The sequence below is a fragment of the Vulpes vulpes genome, chromosome 6 (genome assembly GCF_048418805.1).
Source record: "Vulpes vulpes isolate BD-2025 chromosome 6, VulVul3, whole genome shotgun sequence".
Lineage (NCBI taxonomy): Eukaryota > Metazoa > Chordata > Mammalia > Carnivora > Canidae > Vulpes > Vulpes vulpes.
The window spans coordinates 88,043,875-88,066,321 of record NC_132785.1 but is presented as its reverse complement, the minus strand read 5'-3'; the positions used below and the strand labels follow the sequence as shown (position 1 = coordinate 88,066,321).

At 34.2% G+C, this 22,447-nt stretch overlaps 1 protein-coding gene across 1 annotated transcript in view; it reads left to right on the top strand.

Moving 5' to 3' along the window:
• The window catches only part of MAP4K5 (mitogen-activated protein kinase kinase kinase kinase 5), a 107,018-nt gene that overhangs the window by 40,037 nt on the left and 44,534 nt on the right, over positions 1 to 22,447 (top strand). The window contains exons 4-10 of the mRNA XM_026000727.2: positions 5,985 to 6,075; positions 6,492 to 6,556; positions 10,031 to 10,086; positions 16,182 to 16,229; positions 16,312 to 16,354; positions 17,408 to 17,480; positions 21,860 to 21,991. Of these exons, the coding sequence (XP_025856512.1) occupies positions 5,985 to 6,075; positions 6,492 to 6,556; positions 10,031 to 10,086; positions 16,182 to 16,229; positions 16,312 to 16,354; positions 17,408 to 17,480; positions 21,860 to 21,991 (508 nt within the window). The remainder of the gene's footprint in view (positions 1 to 5,984; positions 6,076 to 6,491; positions 6,557 to 10,030; positions 10,087 to 16,181; positions 16,230 to 16,311; positions 16,355 to 17,407; positions 17,481 to 21,859; positions 21,992 to 22,447) is intronic.

Here is a 22,447-nt window from a genome sequence, read left to right as displayed (position 1 = left end):
ATTGTCACATGAAAAGAACAGAATTTTAGGGGTTTGAGAGAGAGAATAAGTTTGGAGCTCTGGAGTCAGACCTGCCACTTAATAACTGCATAAATTCAGGCAGGTTACTAGGAATTACAGAGTGGTTCAGTTGAGGGAAGGAGGGTATATAAAAATCATTTGTAGAACTTTTTTTTAAGATTTTATTTATTTATTCATGAGAGACATAGAGAGAGAGGCAGAGGGAGAAGCAGGTTCCATGCAGGGAGCCTGATGTGGGACTCAATCCCAGGACTCCAGGATCACTCCCTGGGCTGAAAGCAGGCACTAAACCGCTGAGCCACCCAGGCTGCCCCCCATTTGTGGAACTTTTGAAAAAACACAAACATTCCCACCTTCCAAAAGCTCCACCTTCAGAATATATCCAGACTCTTCATTTTCCCAACACTTTCTTTGCTGACATCCTGGTCTAAGCCACTTCAACTCTAGCTTGAGTTGTATCAATGATCACTCAGCTTTAGACCTTAAGATATCACTCCCCCAACTTTTTCCCTCCCCACTCACCCCCATGCACTGTGTTGAAGCTGTTCTCAACACAGAAACCAGAGCAATACTTCTGAAACTAAGATACTATACTATATTACTCAGAAATCTCAAAGGCTTGCCATCTTGCTTGGATTAAAATCCAAGGTCCTTATGATGATGGCTGAAAAGCCATTTCTTTTTTTTTTTTTTTTTTAATTTTATTTGTTCATGAAAGACACACAGAGAGGCAGAGACATAAGCAGAGGGAGCAGTCTCCCTGCAGGGAGTCTGATGCAGGACTCGATCCCAAGACCTTGGAATCATGACCTGAGCTGAAGGCAGATGCTCAACCACTGAGCCACCCAGGCATCCCTGTTTTTTTGTTTGTTTGTTTGTTTGTTTTTAGATTTTATTTATTTGAGAGAGAGCACACATGTGCACTCTAGGAGGGGTAGAGGGGCAGGGAGAGAGAGAATCTCAAGCAGACTCCTACCTGAGCAGGAAGCCCGACTCAGGGCTTGATCTCACGACCCTGAGATCATGACCTGAGCTGAAGTCAAGAGTCAGACGCTTAACTGACTGAGCCATCCAGGCACTCCCCCCTTATATTTTAAGTAGACTCCATGCCCCATGTGGACTTGAACTCATGACCCTGACATCAAGACCTCAACTAGAATTAACAGATGCTTAACTAAGTAAGCCACCCAGGAATCCCAGAAAAGGCCATTTCTGATCTGGCCTTCTAATTCCCTGCTCATCTCATCTTCTACCATTCTTCTGGTTCACTTTAGAAACATTGGGCTTCTCTCTGTTTTCTAATGTGCCAGACAAACTCCTTTAAGCTTTTATATTTGCTGTTCTTTATGCCTAGAATGCTATTCTCTTAGGGATCCAGTTGACCTACTCCCTCACTACATTCATCTATTTCCTCAAACATCATCTTATCATAAAGGCCTTTCTGACCCTTTAGTCTGTGTAAAACAGCACTTAATTCCATCATTCTCTGTTCCCAAGCCCTGGTTAACTTTTCCTCCAGCACTTACAGTATTTGACATATATATTCATTTGTTTTACTTTTTGACACCCACCCAGAGAGCTAGTGTTTTGTCTGGTTTTGTTTGTTTTTTCACTCATAGTTTCCCAGTGCTTGACAGCATCAGTGCTTGCCTCACTTTAGTGCTAGTATTATAACTTTCATACCAAAACCAAAGACAGTACAAAAAAGAACTACAGACCAGTGGCTCTCATAAACATATATGTAAAAACTCTCCACAAGATATTAGAAGATCAGATCTTAAGGACATTTTGAAGAGGATATCTAGGCACTTGCCAAGGACTTAGTAGTAGCAGGTATTTCTGTGTTTGTTGGTCCAATGTAACTTCAGGACTTTGGCTTTCCTTTTCTTGAGTAGATGTTACAATAGTAGTTTCTAAATTTACTAATCATGTTTAGGGTTGTTTTTTGCTTCAAGCATAAAACAAAGAGAATAGACAGTGAGATTTTCCTATATAAATGACCAGGAATTAGATGACAGCAAGATGAATAAGAAGATTAAGGAAAATATATATATTTGTGAAAAAGATCACCTGATATGGAATTAACTGTCAGAAGGTAAGACAGAAATTATTTATATGCATGTTCATTGCCCTCTTTTCTGTCTACCATCCCAATGGATGAAGGGAAGGAGTGTAAAAGAAATATATATTTTTTAAAAATAATTATGTTTATCAGTAGCCAAATGTTAAACCTGCGTTGACAAGTTTGTTGTTCTCCAAAGCAAAGAATGAAAATGCATAATCTTGGAGTGGAACTGTTCTGTCGATATAAATAGCTGTTGTTACAAACTGTTTATAAATCAGGTACTATAACTCAAAATACTTATCCAAACAATTATTTTTTTTTTTAAAGATTTTATTTATTTATTCATGAGAGACCCAGAGAGAGAGAGAGAGAGAGAGAGAGAGGCACAGACACAGGCAGAGGGAGAAGCAGGCTCCACGCAGGGAGCCCGACATGGGACTCGATCCCAGGTCTCCAGGATCACACCCTAGGCCAAAGGTGGCGCTAAACTGCTGGGCCACCCGGGCTGCCCCCGAACAATTATTTTAAACTGTATTTCTGAAACTTGCCTGATTTAGGAATCCCTTGAAGATTCTGATTCAGAAAGCACAGAGTAAGCCTAGGAATCTCTAGTTAATAGGTGATTTTATGATTAGTTAAGAATGGGAGACAGTGCTTTAAGATATCCAATTTAGAATTTTAATGGGATAAAACTACAAGTGTAATATATAGGCCTTTACATAGTAGTTGGATGATACTAATAAAAAAGTACCTTTTAGCTGTCCTACAGAGTTTGTTTTCATGTTATTTATAAAATAAGCAACAACATCTCCCTAAGAAATAGGACTGGTTCCAATGTCAGCCATCTCAGTCACAGAACTACCATCCTTCTTGCTCCCTATGAATTATGAATCTATCACTTTTCTGTCTGAAGACTCATTCTTTTTCCCTGGGAGTAAATCAGCCTGAGTTCCCTAAGACAGACAGACACACACACACTCTCTCTCTCTCTTAAAAGAGCCTAAGATAATAAGCTTCTGGTCTCAGTGATTTCCTAGCTATCTCTGCCTATGCTTTGGTACACATTCAGTCCCTGGTGGATCTTTTCCTTCTTATATAAGGATATATTCACCAGCCAGGTTTTTCAGTACATCTCTAGTAACCTTAGCCACAATTATTCATAGAATGATGGAAAAGGATATCCCATTTTTAATGTGATTCTCCTGGTTACTAACAACTTACTCAGTCTCCATTGTTCAAATTTTCAAGACACCAGATGTGATTAGCTCATCCCATTTTTTTAGGTCAGTTGTCTACCTCAGTGCCTTCAGCAAGTAAAATATGACATGACACAAACTAGCTCTTGCTGGATAGAGGTCAGATCTCCTAGGATGGTTATGAAGAGGCTGCCAGAGGTTAGTCCTTTAGGGAAAAAACTGTCATTACACAAATAGAAAGTCCACAGAGAAAATTGGTTCTTAAGATATTGGTACCTTGGAGCATATTAAATTTAAGGTGCTAGCAAGACATCCAGTTGGAAATAACAGGTACTTAGTCAATACTGCAGAAATGGGGTTCTGTATTTCTCAGCTAGTCTCATCCTTACATTGCATAAGTATGAAGAATGATACTTTTTTTTTGAGAAAATAAACTCCTCAAAACCCATTTATACATGAACAGCAGAGCTGGAACCTATAGCCCTGAGGCATGGATTTTATGCTGTATCTCAAAAGGAAATGGTAGACTGTCATCACCTAATCAGAAAAATAAAGTGAACCCCAATTTAGATCATTTTCAAGAAGCTAATATAAGCCATCAAAGAATAATTACATCTGTGGTAAATAACCATATTTAGCTTATCCACTTTTCAGGATTACAAAAATAGTAAGTTTGTTCCATGGTATAGTTTCAATTCAAAGAAGATTCTCCTTACTTCAGATTAAAGTTTAAGACACTGGTGAAACAGATATATGAAGAATATATTCAAAATTGGAGTTTATTCACTAAGTTAAGTTTATCAAAGAAGGTACAGTCCCCAAATGTATGAGTTATTAATGACCTATTCTTGTGAACTCTAGCTTCCAGCTACAGCTGTAGAAAACTGTTGCTCAGTCTCACCAAGACCCCACCTTTTCTGGCAGAAATCTCACATAGCCTCTGCTGGAACCACAGTTGTGGAGTGGAACTCGGCTAAATTTCCCCAGGAAGTAGTGGTTTGTTATTAGTATTAATTCAGCCATATTACTGGTTTTTAAAGGTCAGTTTAAGAATTTAGACACCATTAAGAAGTTAGGCATCATTTGTGAAGTTACTCCTGTGAGAAAAATCTGTTCTAAATCCCAGACTTATTTGGAGCATTTTTCAGCACAGCTCAGATATGACTTTTGTATACATTTAAAAGTGAGTAGGCTGAAATCAAAAGAGTAGCATATAAACAAAGTTAGGGAATTCTATACTCTTCCTTTGTAATTCAGGGCTTTCTGATAAAGTGAAGGATAGGCTAGAATCTATCTAGCCCACCTGTTAGAGATTAACATGTGTAAATCACCTTTAATGCCAAAATGGAAAAGGCTCAGGTGAAGGCAAGAGATATAAGGAGAAACCGCATTCTGGTGTCCAGGACAAAGTAAACCTCTAGACCTAGGTGGGCAGGCTTTATCCTGCAACTTGCCGGATTATCTCCATTGAGCCCATTCTACTGGCAGACAATTAAGAAATATATGTTAAGAATGAGATCTTGGGTTTTTATAGCAACATGGATGGATCTAGAGGGTATAATGCTAACCAAAATAAGTCAGAGAAAGATACCATATGATTTTACTCATATGCGGAATTTAAGAAACTAAACAAATGAACAAAGAAACAAACCGGAAACCATAAACTGGTGGCTACCAGAGGGGAGGTGAGTGGCAGGGGGGAGGTGTGAAATAGGTGAAGGGGGATTGAGTACACTTACAATGAGCACTGAATAATGAATTGTTAAATCACTATTGTATTCCTAAAACATATTAATATAGATAGTTAATGTATGTTAACTAACAGATTAAAATAAAAACTGAAAAAGCCCCCCTTCCCACCAAAGACTACTGTACAGAATGAAGTTCAATGGCAACAATACCATTTTAGGTGGTATTCCTATAATAAACTGAAATTCCCATAACTAACCAGTATTTCATTTTTTTTTAATTTGTATTTATTTATGATAGTCACAGAGAGAGAGAGAGAGAGAAAGAGAGAGAGAGAGAGAGGCAGAGACACAGGCAGAGGGAGAAGCAGGCTCCATGCACCGGGAGCCCGATGTGGGATTCGATCCCGGGTCTCCAGGATCGCGCCCTGGGCCAAAGGCAGGCGCCAAACCGCTGCACCACCCAGGGATCCGCCAGTATTTCATTTTAATGTAACTTTTCTTGGTTAAATAACTCAAACAGGTTTGTAATGAACAAATTGGAAAATACAAATAAAAAGAAGCAAAACTACTTTCAATTTTACCACCCAGATATAAACATTGTATGTTTTTTGACTTTTTTTCTGTATACATATGTACTTCCATATTAAACATCCCTTTTCCACTTAATATATATATAATGAACATATTTTCATATCAAAACATTTTAACATGTATTATTTATAACTGCACCATAAGTTATTTAATCATTCTTTCATTGTTAACACTGTAGAAAACATTTCTCTCTGTGCAGATCTCCTTCAGAAAAAAAATTTTTGAAGTGAAATTATGAGTTCAAAGATTTTATATATTTTTAAGGCTTCTGCGTTTTAGAAAGTTTATATTCCCACCAAAGTATTAAGACTGTCTAATTCCTCATCTCTAACATTTCTTGTAAAGTTTTCCTCTCTTTTTCCCCATATATAAGATGCAAAAAGTAACTTGGTGACTAAGTTTTATCATTTTGTTTCTCAGGAGATGATTTTTCTTTGATTCAACAAGAAATATTTATGGTTAAAGAATGTAAACATTGTAACATCGTTGCCTACTTTGGGAGCTATCTCAGGTAAAAAAGAATCTGCTCTCCTTGTATTTTATATTTTTTTACTATCCCTCTCCCTCCCTTTCACGTAAATGCTATTATATATAAATTTTTAAAGTTATATTGCCTGAAGTTTTCTCAGGTTTTCTTATTGTCTCCCCTGATATATTAATGACAACTCTGTTTATGCAATTATGTCTTATCTGGTGATAAATATTACAAATAAATGTTTTAGCTTATAAAACTGATTATAATCTAAACCATTTAAGATGAGTGGTTGCTATGCTTTTCTATATTTGGAAGATAGCTTGTCAGTACAATTTCCTGTTATACCCTGTAATCCATTCTAAACCTTGGTGTACTGACAAGGGAAAGCCTTCAGAGTATTTCAGTGATTAAGAATTACTAGCTAATAAAATTTTCTTTTTCTTTCATATTAGTCGAGAAAAACTATGGATTTGTATGGAATACTGTGGTGGCGGATCACTTCAAGATATTTACCATGGTACTGTTAATTTGACTTATATTTTAAAACTGACTTTGACTTTAATGATTGTTGTTTTTATGATTTCTAGTTAACCAGGAATATTGGTATGTAGATACACTGTTTTATATTCTTCCATTCTGTTGCTGTAGTATTGCATAAAAGAAATTTAAACTTTCTTTTTGTTGGTTATCCACTTAAATTTGCTGAAGCCTGAACTGAGAAATCTAAGAGTTCTTGTACAACCCAAATTTTGCTGTTTAGATGTAGTCTCTAGGATATCTTATGAGCCTCTAAGAAAGTATTTTATCTACCATTGAAACTTCCTTAACTTCCTTGTAAATAAGAATTGAAATACAAAGGCTAATAACTCTTATGTAAAAGAAATTGTATATCTATCTTAAAAATCACTTAACCTAATTAAGGAAGCGGTTTAGTTATTGCTATATTTTTATAATCAAAATGTATATTTTTTTTAAAATTTGAAGTATTTTTTATTGAAAATTCTGCTAGTTCACGCCATTTTCTGAGTTGAATTAGATTTTACTATTTAGGAAGTCTTCATATTGGCTCTACTAAAAATTAAGCTTCCAATTTTTTTTGCTTTTGACAGTTTCCCAATTTTATAGTTTATGAAACTAATCAGAGATCCTTATAAAACGATTTTTCTTTTCTTTATTTAACTGAATATGGAATAAACTCCCATTGCAACTCTGCATAGTATAAGAATTATGTGAAATATTTTCAAACATTTATGAACCATAGAAGATGTAAAAATAAGTGGTATTCAAGTTTAAATAATATTTGTAGCTTGTAGAGGCCAGATTTTAAAAATATTGATCAATAGAGCAATGGTTAAACTACACTATACCTATAATATGGAATATTGTGCAGCATTTAAAAATGAAGTAGCTCCATTTGTATTGACCTGGATATATCTCTCCAAGGCCTCTTTTTAAATGGAAAAAGTAGATTGTGAAAAAATATGTATAGCATAATCAATCACACTTAGACTTTTAAAAATATCATTTTTTATATTCACATTATGTATGAATGTTAATGCACAGCAAAATGAAAAGATAAGTATCAAATTAAGCCATTACTTCTAGGGGAGGAGAACGTGAGTGGGGCCCTTAGGTAAAATTTTGAATTATCATAAAAATGTATTGCTGTATTATTTAATTATAAATTAAGAAATATAATAATTGTCTGATTTTGTCACATAACATCCATGACAAAAAAATAGTTGTGATGGATGTCTAAACTCTGGACACTGCCTCTTTTTATTTAAAATAATATTTAATACCATATAAATATTACAAATATATAAAATATTATAAAGAGTTTTTAAAACAAGAATGAATCCTAAAGGCACATGGGTGGCTCAGTCAGGTAAGTGTCTGCCTTCAGCTCAGGTCATGATCCCAAGGTCTTAGAATCGAGCCCACTTCAAGGTCTCTGCTTGGCAGGGAGCCTGCATCTCCCTTCCCCTCTGCCTGCTGCTCCACCTGCTTGTGCTTGCTCTCTCATTCTCTGTCAAATAAATAAATAAAATAAAATCTTTGGGAAAAAAAAATTAACCCCATTTTTTCAAAGAAAAGTGAGTTTTATTTTCATATACACTAGTCATTTTCTTATGTATTCTATCACACTAGAATTAATGTTCTCTTTTATTTTATCCTGTTGTTGATTTTAAAGAATTATTGGTAGACAGCGGCTCTATTCCAATCAATTTAAAATTCTTTTCTATGATTTTATGAAGAATTCTCATTTTTATGAAAAGTTTTTATACAATTATTTTTATTCACACTTTTACAGACTGAAAACTCAAGAAAATAAATAAATAAATAAAGCTATATATCTGGCATTTTTAAAACTAAGTTAAATTAATTAAAACAACTTGAGAATTGTTTTAAGACATTAATCTTATTTCTTTATAAAATTTCTACTTTCCATTATTAAACCTGATATTTGTTGAATTAAACTGAATCTAAGAAGTATCCATCCTTGTATATTATATACTAGATAGCATAGTAATCAAGAATATCTACACTTAAAATTAACTGTTAATAATGTAGCTTCCCTTCTTTTATTAATATTCCATCAAGTTACTGAAAATCAAAATTTTATGTTCCTGTGTAGATATAGACAGCCAGTGATTAAAATATGCAGTAAAATAGTTCTCTTAAGGGAAGATTATATGTTAAGTACTTGATATGGCAAACACCACTTCAGATTTCAAATATTCTCATGGTATTAGAAAGCACTTTTTTTAAAGACGTGGGGGAAAGGCAGAGGGAGAGAGAACCCACAGAGCCCAATGGGGAGTTTGATCTCAGACCGTGAGATCATGACCTAAGCCAAAATCAAGAGTCCCATACTTAACCGACTGAGCCACTTAGGCACCCTTTGAAAACATATTTTTTAGGTGTCTGGTTATGTACTTACAGAAGGATTTTATATTTCATACTAGAGATCTCGTTGTCAGAAGTGACCTTGGTTTCTCAGTCAGTTAAGCATCTGACTCTTCATTTCTGCTCAGGTCATGATCTCATGGATTATGGGATCAAAGCTGCCCCTCCCCCACCCAGCAGGGCTCCACACTCAGGGAGTCTGCTTGACATTCTCTCTCCTTTCCTTCTGCCCCCTCCTCTCAAGGATGCCTGTACATACACTTTCTGTCTCTCAACCCCTCTCACTCTCAAATCTTTAAAAACAAAATAAGAAGAGGGGGGTGCCTAGGTAGCTCATTTTGTTGAGTGACCACCTCTTGGTTTCAGTTCAGGTCATGATCTCAGGGTCCTAGGATCAAGCCCTACCCTGGGCTCTGTGCTCAGCATGGAGTCAGCTGGAGATTCTCCCTCTCTCTCTCTTTCCCTCTCCTCCTCTGTTCATGTCCTCCCTCTCCCTAACATAAAAATAAATAAAATCTTTTTTTTGTAAAAAAAAGGTAGTTACCTGGTTACTTTTTAAATTCTTAGATAAAGGGTTGGATCAAGCTTTGCTGTTTTGAAAAATATAGTAAAGAATTACACTAAAGAAATAATAACTTGACCTTTAATAAAGTATATGTTGTCTTTCAGTATATTTCAACATTTGGTCTCTTATGGTTCTCTACGCAACTGTAATTAATTATGTAGTTTATCTCCTTTCTTGTATCTGTTTTAGAAAAATTGTTCAGAATTAAGATCATGTCTAGTATTTTCTATAGAATGTCCTATGATGTCTAGTACTATGCTTTGCACATAATGAATGCTTATATTTCCACTGACCAAAGTTGTTATAGAATAAGTCTTCCATTTTTAAAATATATTTTGATGTTCTCAACTTTACCTTTTTTTTTGTTTCCTGTTTATAAGAACAATGTGTGTTCATGGTGAGGTCACCTAGTGTGATATGTATAGAAGTTTTATAGTAGCTTGTCATTTTTAAGGTAGACTGTTTTTAATGTGTTATATTGAAATGTATAATAATGTGGTCTCTCTTTTTTTCTAGTTACTGGGCCATTATCAGAATTGCAAATAGCCTATGTATGCAGAGAAACTTTACAGGTAATACATTTGTTTATGTGGATAGAAAGGCAGTTCTAGTTTCACAATTGAAAACTATAAAATGATGATCTGCCCTAAGGAAAAAGAGTAAACCAAATGATTTTTTATTAACCTCTCATATTGTAATTCTATAAGCCTGGAGTTCTTTCTTTCATGAATGAGTCACAAGAATTCATTTAAGCTGATGCTGGTATAAACAGTGGTGATGTCTGGTGTTCCATTTTTGTCAGGCTCAGCCCTCAGTTGCTGCAAAGCTAAGGAAAGCCACAGGTGTGAATTGGTTTTTGTGAATGAATCACCAAAACTCTCAAACATAACAAGTTGTATGAGCTTTTCCTTTAGGTTTTATGACAATAGAAGGAATTCTTTTGCATAAGACATGAAGTCTTTTACTGTTTCTCCCAAAATGAGAATAAATTAGCAAATCATAACCCAGAATGTTATCTGGAACTTGTAGTTCTGTGTGATTATTAATAAGTATCATTGATAGCAGAACCCCATTTTATAAGTTTGGTCAACATTGCATTAAACCGAAGTTTCTTTACTTCTTTATTTCAGAGCCTGTGAGAGCTTTTAGTATGTTAAACTAAACTGTGACCCTTTGATAAAGATATAGAGTATGTAGCATTTCTCCCAATTTATTTATTTTTTTAGTACCTTGAAAAACTCATTAAGAAAATTAGCAAGTAGTGATTTTGTTCATATCCTTTAAAACATTTAAATTAGGAATTTAGTAGTGATTATGTTTTTTATTTTGGTAATTTACAACTGAAAATTGTTAATTGATACTTCTATCCCTACATTTCCTAGATTGGATAGTGAAATTGATGTTCTATATGTATTTTTCCATATTTTAGAAATTAGGGGATTCACTTGATTTAAGAGAAAACTCTAGTCATTTCTAAGAGCTGGTTTCCTCATGCTTAGGAGACATACTGTGTCAAGTCTGAATGTTAAATATATGAAAGTAAATTTCAGTATATATGTGAGTGTGTATATGTATATGTGTATATGTATACACATATACATATACGTATATATGTGTATATATACACTCACATATATATTTATATTTCTGTAATCTCATAACGTAGAAATCTACTTTGTGTTCACATAAACTATAAAACACACTCATTGCAGAGAATTGTTGACAGGTTTTTAAAAATTTTAATTTCCAAAGGTCATTGCTTTTTTAAGTGATGGATAGAGTACTAAATAGAAGTAAAAAATAAAACAAAAGCTTGAGTTTGCATTTTGACCCTGGTATATGACCACAATCTATTTTATGGTTCTAATTCCCCAAGAATAAAATGAACTTTGGTAAGGATGCCCTTCAAGATTAATTTCAATATTTTAAAATTCTGTTATGCTGACAAATTTCCACCTTTGGTGTCTATTGACAGATGAATGAATAGAGAATGTATAGTGTATATATACAACAGAATATTCATTCGTGAAAAAGAATGAAATCTTGTCATTTGTGGCAACATAATTGAACCTGTAAGATATTATACTAAACAAAATAATCCAGCCACATAAAGACAAATAATTCATAAGTAAGTCACTTATATGTAGAACCTAAAATAGTCAAACTTAGAGATGCAGAGAGTGAAATGAATGATGATTATTAGGAGGTTGGGGGCCAGAGGGAAGAAATGGAGAGATGTAAGGCTATAAAGTAGCAGCCATATATATTGATGACTAATGTATAGCATGACAACTATAACATTGTACTGAATACTGGAAATATGTTAAGACAATAAATTTCAGGTGCTCTTGTTACAAAAAAACCCCAGTAACTATGAATTGATGGTATGTTAACCAGCTTGTTCAATAATCACATCAAATCATCATGCTGTACATCTTTATATGTATTATTTTGTTATGTAAAAAAATTTTTTAAATAAAAAGGGCAGAGATTTAATGGAAAAATTGAAGACCCAGCTAGATGCAGCCTGTAAGAAATGTACTTTTATGAAAATACAAATAGATCAAAAGTAAAAGAAAAAGATACACTAACTATTGAAAAAAAGCTAAATGGCCATGTTAATATCAGACAAAGTAGACTTCAGAACTAAGACTACTTCTTTAAGGCCACTTCATCAAAAGACGTAACAGCCCTAAGTGTTTATGTATACAGCTTCAAAATGAATGAACAAAAACTGATAGAACTACAGGAAGATAGACACACAGTTATAGTCAGATATACCCCTCTCACAATAATCTTGTGGAGCAAGTAGGCAGAAAATCAGTAAGGATGTAGAAGACTTGAACAATGCAACCTGTAGAAGACTTGAACAATACAACCAATCAGCTTGACCTAACTGACATTTTAGTCTAACAACAGTGTGATACATATGCTTTTCAAGTGCCCATAGAGCACTTACCAAGATAGACCTTATTTTGGGCTATCAAATATGTTTAATACATTTTAAGGGATTTAAGTCATACAAAGCATATTCTCTGACAACATTGCATTAAATTAAAAATCCACAGAAATATCTCTGGAATATCTCCAAATATGTGGAAACTAAATAAAGCACTGTTAAGTAACCCATGAGTCAAAGAAGAAATCAGAAGAGAAACTAAAAAATATTTTGAACCAAATGAAATGAAAACATAATGCATGAAAATTTGAGGTGTTCCTTAAGCAATACTTAGAAGGAAGTCTATAGCACTGAACACTTCTTTAGAAAGGAAAAAAGGTCTGAAATCATTATCTTCAAATTCTACCTTAAGAAACAAACAAAAATGAAAAAAAAAATGAAATAAAAATCAGAGTGGAAATCAGTGAAATAGAAAGCAGAAAAATATGAGAAAATCAATAAAACCAAAATCTGATCCTTTAAGGAGATCAATAAAATTGATAATCCTCTAAGAGAAAATAAAAAATAACCAATATGTGGAATGAATATAAAGATTTTACCACAGAATCTACAAATATTGAAAGAAACAAGGATATTCAGTACCCAAGGAATATTATAAATAGCTTTCTGCCAGCTATAACTTTGAATAAATGAACAATTTCTTTGAGAGACACAAACTACCAAAGATCATTCGATCAGAAATCATCTGAATAGTTCTGTATATATTCCCACAAAGAAAACTCCAAATCAGATGATGTGGATAGATAAATTGTGCCAAACATTTAAGGAAGAAATAATGCCAATTCTACATATACTCTTCTAGAAAATTGAAGAGTAAAGAATGAATACTTCCCAAATAATTTTATGGATTAGCATTTCTCCAAAACCAAAATCAAATAATATTACAAGAGACCAGAACTACAGACTAATATAATAGCCTTCATAGCCACAGATTCAAAACTTGAAACTAAGAGGTTAGAAAAGGTAATCCAACAACATATTTAAAAGGATAATACATCATCAGTAAGTGAGGTTTATCCTAGAATGCAATTTTGATTGGACACTTAAAAATTATTTCAGGTAATTGACCATATTAGCAAACAAAATGAGAAAACCACACGATCATCTTAAATATAGACACAAAAAGCAGTTAGCAAAATCCAACATTCATTCCTGATAAAGATTCTGACCATACTGGGAATAGAAAGAAACTTGTTCAGCCTGATAAAGAACACCTCTGAAAAACCTACAACTTAGTCATACTTAATGGTAAAAGACTATATGCTTTCCCGCCAAGATCAATCAAACAGTGCAAGAATGTCTGCTCTCATCACTTCTTTTCAACAACATACTAGATGTTTTAGCCAGTGCAATAAGAAAAAAAATGAAATTAAAGGCATCCAGATTAGAAAGTAAGAAGTAAAACTGTATTCACAGACCACATAATCATATATGTAAAAAATGGAATAGACTATACAAAGTAGCTTCTAGAACTAATGAGTGAGGCTAGAACGTTTGCAGAATTCAAGATCCATGTACAAGATCTGTTGGGTTTCTATGCACTAACAACAATCAGAACTTTTGAAAACAATACTATTTATAATAACAACACCAAAAAATATGACATTCTTAAGGGAATGTGTATGACAGACACATAAACCCCTGCATGCTAAAAACTACAAGACTGCTAAGAAAAATTAAAGAAGACCTAATTAAATGGAGAACTATGCCATATTCATGGATCGGAAAACTCAAAATAGTTAAGATGTCAGTTCTCCCCAAGTAGATTCTCCCCTATAGATTCAGTGCAGTCCCAAACAAAATCCACAGAAACATTTTTTTTCTGTAGAAATTGAGAAGCTTGGGACGCCTGAGTGGCTCAGCAGTTAAGCATATGCCTTTGGCTCAGGGCTGATCCCAGAGTCCTGGGATTGAGTCCCACATCGGGCTTCCTACATGGAGCCTCCTTCTCCCTCTGCCTATGTCTCTGCCTCAGTGTGTGTGTGTGTGTGTGTGTGTGTGTCTCATGAATAAATAAATAAAATCTTTAAAAAATTATAGAAATTGAGAAGCTCAGTCTAAAATTACTGTGAATATACAAAGGACCTGGAATAGTCAAATAACTTTTAAAAGGAACACAAAATTTGAGAGCCAACAGTAGTTAATTTTAGGACTTCTAAAACTATAATAATCAGAACTTGGTGGTATTGGCTTAAGAATAGAAAAGTAACTCAGTGTAACAGAATAGAAAGTCTAGAAATAAATCTACACATATATGGACTGCTGATTTTTTACAAAGTTGAAAAGACAAATCAGTGAAGAAAGTATATAGACTTTTCAATAAAGGTATTGGAATAATTGGACATTTATATGCCAACAAATGAGCCTTAAGCTGTAGTTCCTATCACATGTAAAAACCTAAAAGTAATCATAGATCTAAATATAAAACCTAAAACTAGAACTTCAAGAAGGAAACAAAAGAAAATTTTGGAGTCTTGAATTAAGCAGAGCATTTTCAGATATAACACGAAAAGCATGATCCATGAAAGAAAAATTTGGTAAATTAGATTTCATTAAAAATGAAAACTTCTGTTCTTCTAGAGACACTGTTAAGAGAATGACAAGAGAAGCTTCAGACTAGAAGATATTTGTAAAGTATATATCTGATCAAAAACTTGTATCCAGAGTACATAAAGAACTCTCAGAACTCAGTAATAAAAAACAACAGCCCAACAAATAAATGGACAAAAGATTTGAACAGATGCTTTCAAAAAATGGCTAAAAATTAAACAGACTTACCTTAAGAAGGTTGGTGAGGTTATAGATTAACTGGAATTTTCATACACTGCTGGTTTCATTATAAAATGGTACAGCTGCTTTGGAAAACAGTTTGGCAGTTGCCTAAATGTTTAAATTTATTACCAATATAATTCAGCCATTACACTCCTAGGTATTTATCTGAGGGAAAAAAATCATACTAATACTTGTACATGAATCTTAATGGCAACTTTATTTATAGTAGACAAAAACTAAATAACAATCCAAATGTCTATCAATAGGTGGATGTGTAAACAAATTCTGGTCTGTACAATGGAATACTACTCAAAAATAAAGAAGAATGAACTCTTGATATATATATTAACAAGGAATCTCAGATTAATTATTGTGAATGAAAAGGACCAGATAAAAAAGAATATATAATTCAGTTTACATAAAACTCTAGAAAACTTAAATCTGTAATGATAGAAAGCCCGATCAGTGTTTGTGTCTAAGAGGGACTTTTGGAAGTGACGGTTATGTTCATTATCTTGATTGTAGTGATGGTGTTACAGTAAAATATTTTTACCAGGAAATGAATTTGAAATCTTAAAATACAGTAAACGTTGATTAGCAAAAAGAAATTCTTGTAAGTTTTCCCCCCAAAAGACATTCTAGTTTTTCTTATTCAGTGAGAATTTAAGTAGGATATATATAGGTGTTAGGGCACCCGGATGGCTCAGTTGGTTGCACATCTCTACTCTTAGTTTTGGCTCAGGTCATGATATCATAGGTTGTGGGATCAAGGCTCGCATCAGGCTCCACATTAAGCCAGGAGTCTGCTTGTCCCTCTCCCTCTGACCCTAGCCTGTGTACTCTCTCTCTAAAACAGTTAAGTAAATCTTAAAAAACAAAGATGATATAGGTGGTAAGTTTGCAATTTTGCTAATGAATACTTTTTTTAACTTCCAGGGTCTTGCCTATTTGCATACTAAAGGCAAAATGCATAGAGATATCAAAGTAAGTTCTTTTAATATACTTAAATTGATAATTTTATTAGGAGTTTTTTGCTAATTTAATAGTATTTTTATTTTTGTTTTAGGGTGCAAATATTTTATTGACAGATCATGGTGATGTAAAATTAGGTATGTTACTTCATGTTCCTCACATTATTTCCCAAAAAGATTTAGTAAGATTTCAAATAAGAATTAACATTATAGAAGCTTAATATTAATATCAAGAACCCCAATAATGTTCATGTTTTGATCTAGTAATTATGTTCTGAGACTCTGTTTAAGGAAATTAATCCTAAAGAAAAAATCTGTATTCTTAGAAGTATTAATTATACATTATTTATAACAAAAAATTACAAACATAGGGCTAACAATAGAAAAACTTTTAGAAAAACTGGGGGCATCTGGGTGGCTGAGTCAGTTAAGCATCTGACTCAGTTTTGGCTCCAGTCATGATCTCAGAGTGCTGATATTGAGCCCCACATCAGGCTCAGTGGGGAGCCTGCTTGTCCCTTTCCTTCTATTCTTCCTTATGCTCTCTCCTCTCCCTCCCTCCCTCCCTTTCTCTTTCTTTTTCTTTCCCCTTTGTGTGTGTGTGTGTGTGTGTGTGTGTGCGTCTCCTAAATAAATTTTAAAAATCTAAAAAAAAAAGAAAACTGTTAAAAGGTAATAAATCCACTTACGGAACATTATTCAGTCATCAAAATTAATAGTTAAGGAGAACAAGAGTAGATTCCTGAGATGTTAGTTAAATGACAAAAATGATATATATATATTTAGTTTTTACAGTCCTGTGTAACAACAATAAAAACATTTATATAGAGAAAAAAAGACTCTTTAATAGCATCAAAATACTACCCTAGTTGTGTTAGAATAAGAGGCATCCAGGTGGGTGGTTTATTTATCTTTTTTTTCCTAATTAACTTCAGTGTGCTTGTAATAAATTTTTATTAACTTTATTATTTATAAAGTATGTTTCATTTTAGTAAAGTGCCAAAAAAATGTTTTTCTTTAATGAATATGTTACAAACCAAACAAGAAAAGATTTAGGAATTCAATTTATACACATTTCTCTAGCATTACTGTCTGACTTCTTAATAAGGGCATGCCTAAGGGTGAAATTTAGAAATGTGGGTGATTTTATTGAAAGAATTAAGATTTTATTCAATTTTTTTTCCTTACTAGCTGACTTTGGCGTGGCTGCAAAAATAACAGCTACCATTGCAAAGAGAAAATCTTTCATTGGCACTCCCTACTGGTAAGATATTATTATGATTGGATTTGTGCATTTTCATTTCTTCAGAGTTGGTGGTCAGCATTGATACTTAGTGATACAAGTGATGGTTGACTGAAAGTCTGGAGATTTGCATGCTCCATGATACTGTTGTACTTCTGATTGGGTTAGGGAACTTTGATACCATTTTTATCGTCCAGCTTTCCAACTGTGTTAAAGTACTAATAATTCCTGCTGTCCCTAGGATTTTGTATTAAGAGCATACATAGGTATGAGATTTTTCAAAAGAAAGACTCTTAATTATAATCTCTTGTCGTTTTAGTACACTTTCTTTTGGTATTGATTCTATTTCTTGTTTAAAATCTATAAATGCAACAGCCACCTTTCTCAGTGCATCTTACCAAGTAGTGACAGGATGATCTTTCTAAAACACTGCTTTCATCAATGAAGACAGGTATAAGAATAATAGAAAACCTAGTAATAAACCTTAACAAGTAAAATAATTTAGTGAATATTATAAAAGGTGACAGTTAAAGTTTGTATGAAAGGTTGGATTTTTGAATATGCAGTGTTTGGGTAACTTACTATTTGGAAGGAAATTTAAAGTCGCTTCATACCTCATACCTAATGCCAAAATAAATTATATATGGAAATAGTTAAATATAAAAGTGAAACCAAATGAACTATCCGTGCCTATCTGCTTTAAGAGTTGAGTAAGCCAGGGCGCCTGGGTGGCTCAGTCATTTAAGCATTTAACTCTTGGTTTTGGCTCAGATCATGATCTCAGTGTCATGAGATCAAGCCCCATGTCAGGCTCCATGCTCACCACAGAATCTGCTAGAGATTCTCTCCCTATCCCTCTACCCCTTTTCTTGCTCACTTGGTCTCTCTCTAAAATAAAATAAATAAAATTTTAAAGTAAGAGTTGAGTAAGCTTTTATTGGCATAAAAGCATAAAACATTAAAGGGAAAAATTGATAGATTTAACTACGTGAAAATTTAAAGGTTCTGTACATTCACTAGCTTGAACAAAAGTGAAAGGCAAATAACAAATCAGGAAATATCCACTAAAATATAACAAAATAGGTTTAATATCTTTAATATAAAAGTTCTTAATAAATCAATAAAAAATGTTTCATTAGAAGCAGAGTTAGTAAAATAATACATATAAGATATGAAATATGGGCAGCCACGGTGGCCCAGCAGTTTAGCACCGCCTTCAGCCCAGGGCGTGATCCTGGAGACCCCGGATCGAGTCCCACATTGGGCTCCCTGCATGGGCTCCCTGTTTCTCCTCTGCCTGTGTCTCTGCCCCTCTCTCTCTCTCTCTCTCTCTCTCTCTCTCTCTCTGTCTCTCATGAATAAATAAATAAATAAATAAATCTTTAAAAAAGAAGATATCATGAAATATGAAAAATGTCTCCCCTAATGATGACCAAAAAATGTAAATTAAATGAACAATTCTTTACTATCAAATTGGAAAATATTTGGAATCATGGGTAATACCTATCATTATCACTAAATATTTGACAGTGGAAATGGAAATTGGTAGAACAATTTTGAAGGATAATTTGGCAATAATGTTTTTCATAAGCCTTTCAAATGTTTATATCCTTTAGTCTTAATTCTGCTTGTAGTAATCTCTCAGAGAGACACACAGATTATTATATAAAAAGCTTTATCACAGTACTTTAATAATAAAAGATTGAGGAAAGGTATATACATACAAGAAGAATTAAAGAAATTATGAACATTTATTCAGATCAATGGAATGAATTGCTGGGATTAAAAATCCTCTTGTAAAAGGTGAATGGTCAGTGGACAAATTCATGATATACTATTATTCAAAAAAGCAAGATTAAAAATAAAAATAGCACATGTAAGATTAAAAGCAGCATAATATAATGCCATGTTAAGAAGATGGGTGTATAAATAAAATTTCCGGATGTAAATATGTGAAACAGTGGCTCTTATTGAGTGGGATTTTTGACATGTTTTCTTCCATATATTCCAAATTCTCTTTATCAACACATATCAATTATAACAGAAAAGAAGCCCTAATAAATATAACTTAAATAAAAGTTAAAACATAGCTAAGTTAGATTACCTATAGAATTTCCTTCATCATATGCTGATTTCCTTCCTCAGTCTCTTTCTGTGACTGTCCCCCTCTTTCCCCACAGGAACATTATCCTCTAGTCAAAATTTGGTTTTTGTACCCTAACTATATTAGGTATTGTTTATTACCTCGCTAGTATATCTATCATCTCTGTTTATCTTAAGTCCTGCCCTGTCTTAAAAGTGGCACATACTCTGCCTTTCTTCACTCATGGTAGCCAGATAGATCACAGCTCTGCTTTCCACTGAGCCAGGAATTGCAACACTCCTGGTCAATTTGGTGCTCCACTTACCCACCACTAACTGATTCTTATATGCTTTCTCTAGGTTCCAGCTCAGCTTTCCTCTCTGAAACTTGCTCTTAGTCATTTTGTTCCATAGTAGTGATTATTTTCTTCTCTTTACTCCTATATCCATTTTTATGTATATAGTATTTGCATATACCAGGTACATCTACATATTAGTATTTTTAGTATACATATTTTATATCCTTAACCACCTTTAAGTTGAGAGACATTGTGCTATGTAACTTTTTGTAATCTAAATACCTATAAAAGGAACTTCTAGGGGCTCTTGGTTGGCTCAGTTGGTTAAATGTCTGCCTTTGGCTCAGGTCATGGTCTCAGGGTCCTGGGATGGAGCCCCACATCCTACTCCCTGCTCAGTAGGGAATCTTTTTTTTTTTTTTTGAGGATTTTATTTATTTATTCATGAGAGATACAGAGAGAGAAAGAGAGAGAGGCACAGGCACAGTCAGAGAGAGAAGCAGGCTACATGCAGGGAGCCCTACAGAGGACTCGATCCCAGGTCTCCAGGATCACACCCTGGGCTGAAGGCAGCGCTAAACCACTGAACCACCCAGGTTGAGCAGGGAGTCTGTTTCTCCCTCTCCCTGTGCTCCTCCACCCTGCTTCTGCTCTCTCTCTCAGATAAATAAATAAGATCTTTAAAAATAAATAAAAATAAAAGCAACTTCTATCTTATGGATATTTAATATAAATATAATTTTAAAATAGTAAACATTAAAAAAGAGTATTTCCCCTGAGTATTATTTATACTTTATAACTTCAGATGGGCATTGTTATATACCAATAAATCCCAGAGAACTCCAACTCAGCTTCTAAGTTGACCTTCAATCTTAGGTAAATTTATAGTTATTTAATAATAGCTCTACTTTAATATCCACAAGCATTTTATACTCAAATCAGTCTCTTCAGTCAATCCCTTTCATTCCGTCCCCTCTGCCACTGCCTTTGAAAAGTCCTTTATCTATTTTTCCTTGTATTTTTGAAATAGTCTTCCAACTCATTCACTGGACTGTTTTTACCTACTCTCAAACTGTCTTTCATTTTACTTTGAGTATTAGATCAAATTTACCTCCCAAGATTACCTACCCCATTTTCACAAAACTTCTTATATAATCAGTAGGCCTTTCATTATCTAGCTCCTACCTCTGAGGTTCATTTTGCAAATACATTTTAGACTCTCTCAAACTACCTGTGGTGAACAACCAATTTTCTAAAATTCCCTGCTTAGAAATGAATTACTAAAAAATGATCATATATTTGGCCGAGAGTTAATGCTCTCAACTTTTGTACTTATCATAGACTCCTAACAGTTTATGGCTCTGTGTAAGACTGTAGATCATACATTGGGTAGTGCTGTCCTATTACCTTTCCAGGTGTTCCATGCTCTTTTCTGTCTCCCACATTTACACTTGTTTCTCCTGACTAAAATATTGAGGCTCCTCACCCTGCCGTAACCCCCTGATGATTCATTCTCAAGTCTCACCTCCTTTGGGAACATTTCTGACCTTCATGGGGATTTAGGTATTCTTTTCCCGTATATGGCAAGATTCACAAAACAGAAACTGAAGTAAGACAACACAGTTTTTCCTAAGAGCACCAGTCTTCAGAGAAGATTGAAGATTTTTAAATAATGAATTTTAAAAGAGTATTTCTGTATATATGTGATACTAATTCTTTCCTAGTAAGCGTCTATCAGCCTCTTTCCCAGTTATTTAACAAAAAATAGCAGATTGCCTATCATTTTAAAAACTAAGATATTGGGCAGCCTGGGTGGCTCAGCGGTTTAGCGCCACCTTCAGCCCAACGCGTGATCCTGGAGACCCGGATCGAGTCCCGCGTCGGGCTCCCTGCATGGAGCCTACTTCTCCCTCTGTGTCTCTGCCTCTCTGGTCTGTGTGTGTGTCTCATAAATAAATAATAAACAAAATCTTAAAAAAAAAAAAAAGCTAAGATGTTACATCCACTGATTCCTTCTAGGATGGCCCCAGAAGTTGCCGCAGTAGAAAAAAATGGTGGCTACAACCAGCTCTGTGATATCTGGGCAGTGGGAATAACTGCGATTGAACTTGGAGAACTTCAACCGCCTATGTTTGATCTTCATCCAATGAGGTGTTCTCACTATCTACAATTACACAACTATTTATAAAGTCTTTGGGGAGAATGAAATATTGATAACTTGGGTGTTCCCAGCTCATTTTCAAATATGTCACAATAGTAAAGGTGTTGTAAGGAACCTAGGGATAATCAATTGATCCTAACACCTGCTCTCCTCTGTTGCTGTTCCTAAGGTAGCATAGAGTGAATGGTCTGTACTATTCGAGGTTTTTCCATAAAACAAATCTCCTTTAATAATCATACAAAGACATAGCAATTATCATTTAAAAAGTTTCTTTTAAGTCTTGGAGCACCTGGGTGGCTCAGTCAGTTAAGCATCTGCCTTTGGCTCAGGAGTCCCACCCACAAAGGGCTCCTTGCTCAGCAGGGAGCCTGCTTCTCCCTCTCCCTCTGCCTGCTGTTCCTCCTGCTGTGCTCTCTCTTTGTCAAATAAATAAAAATCTTAAAAAT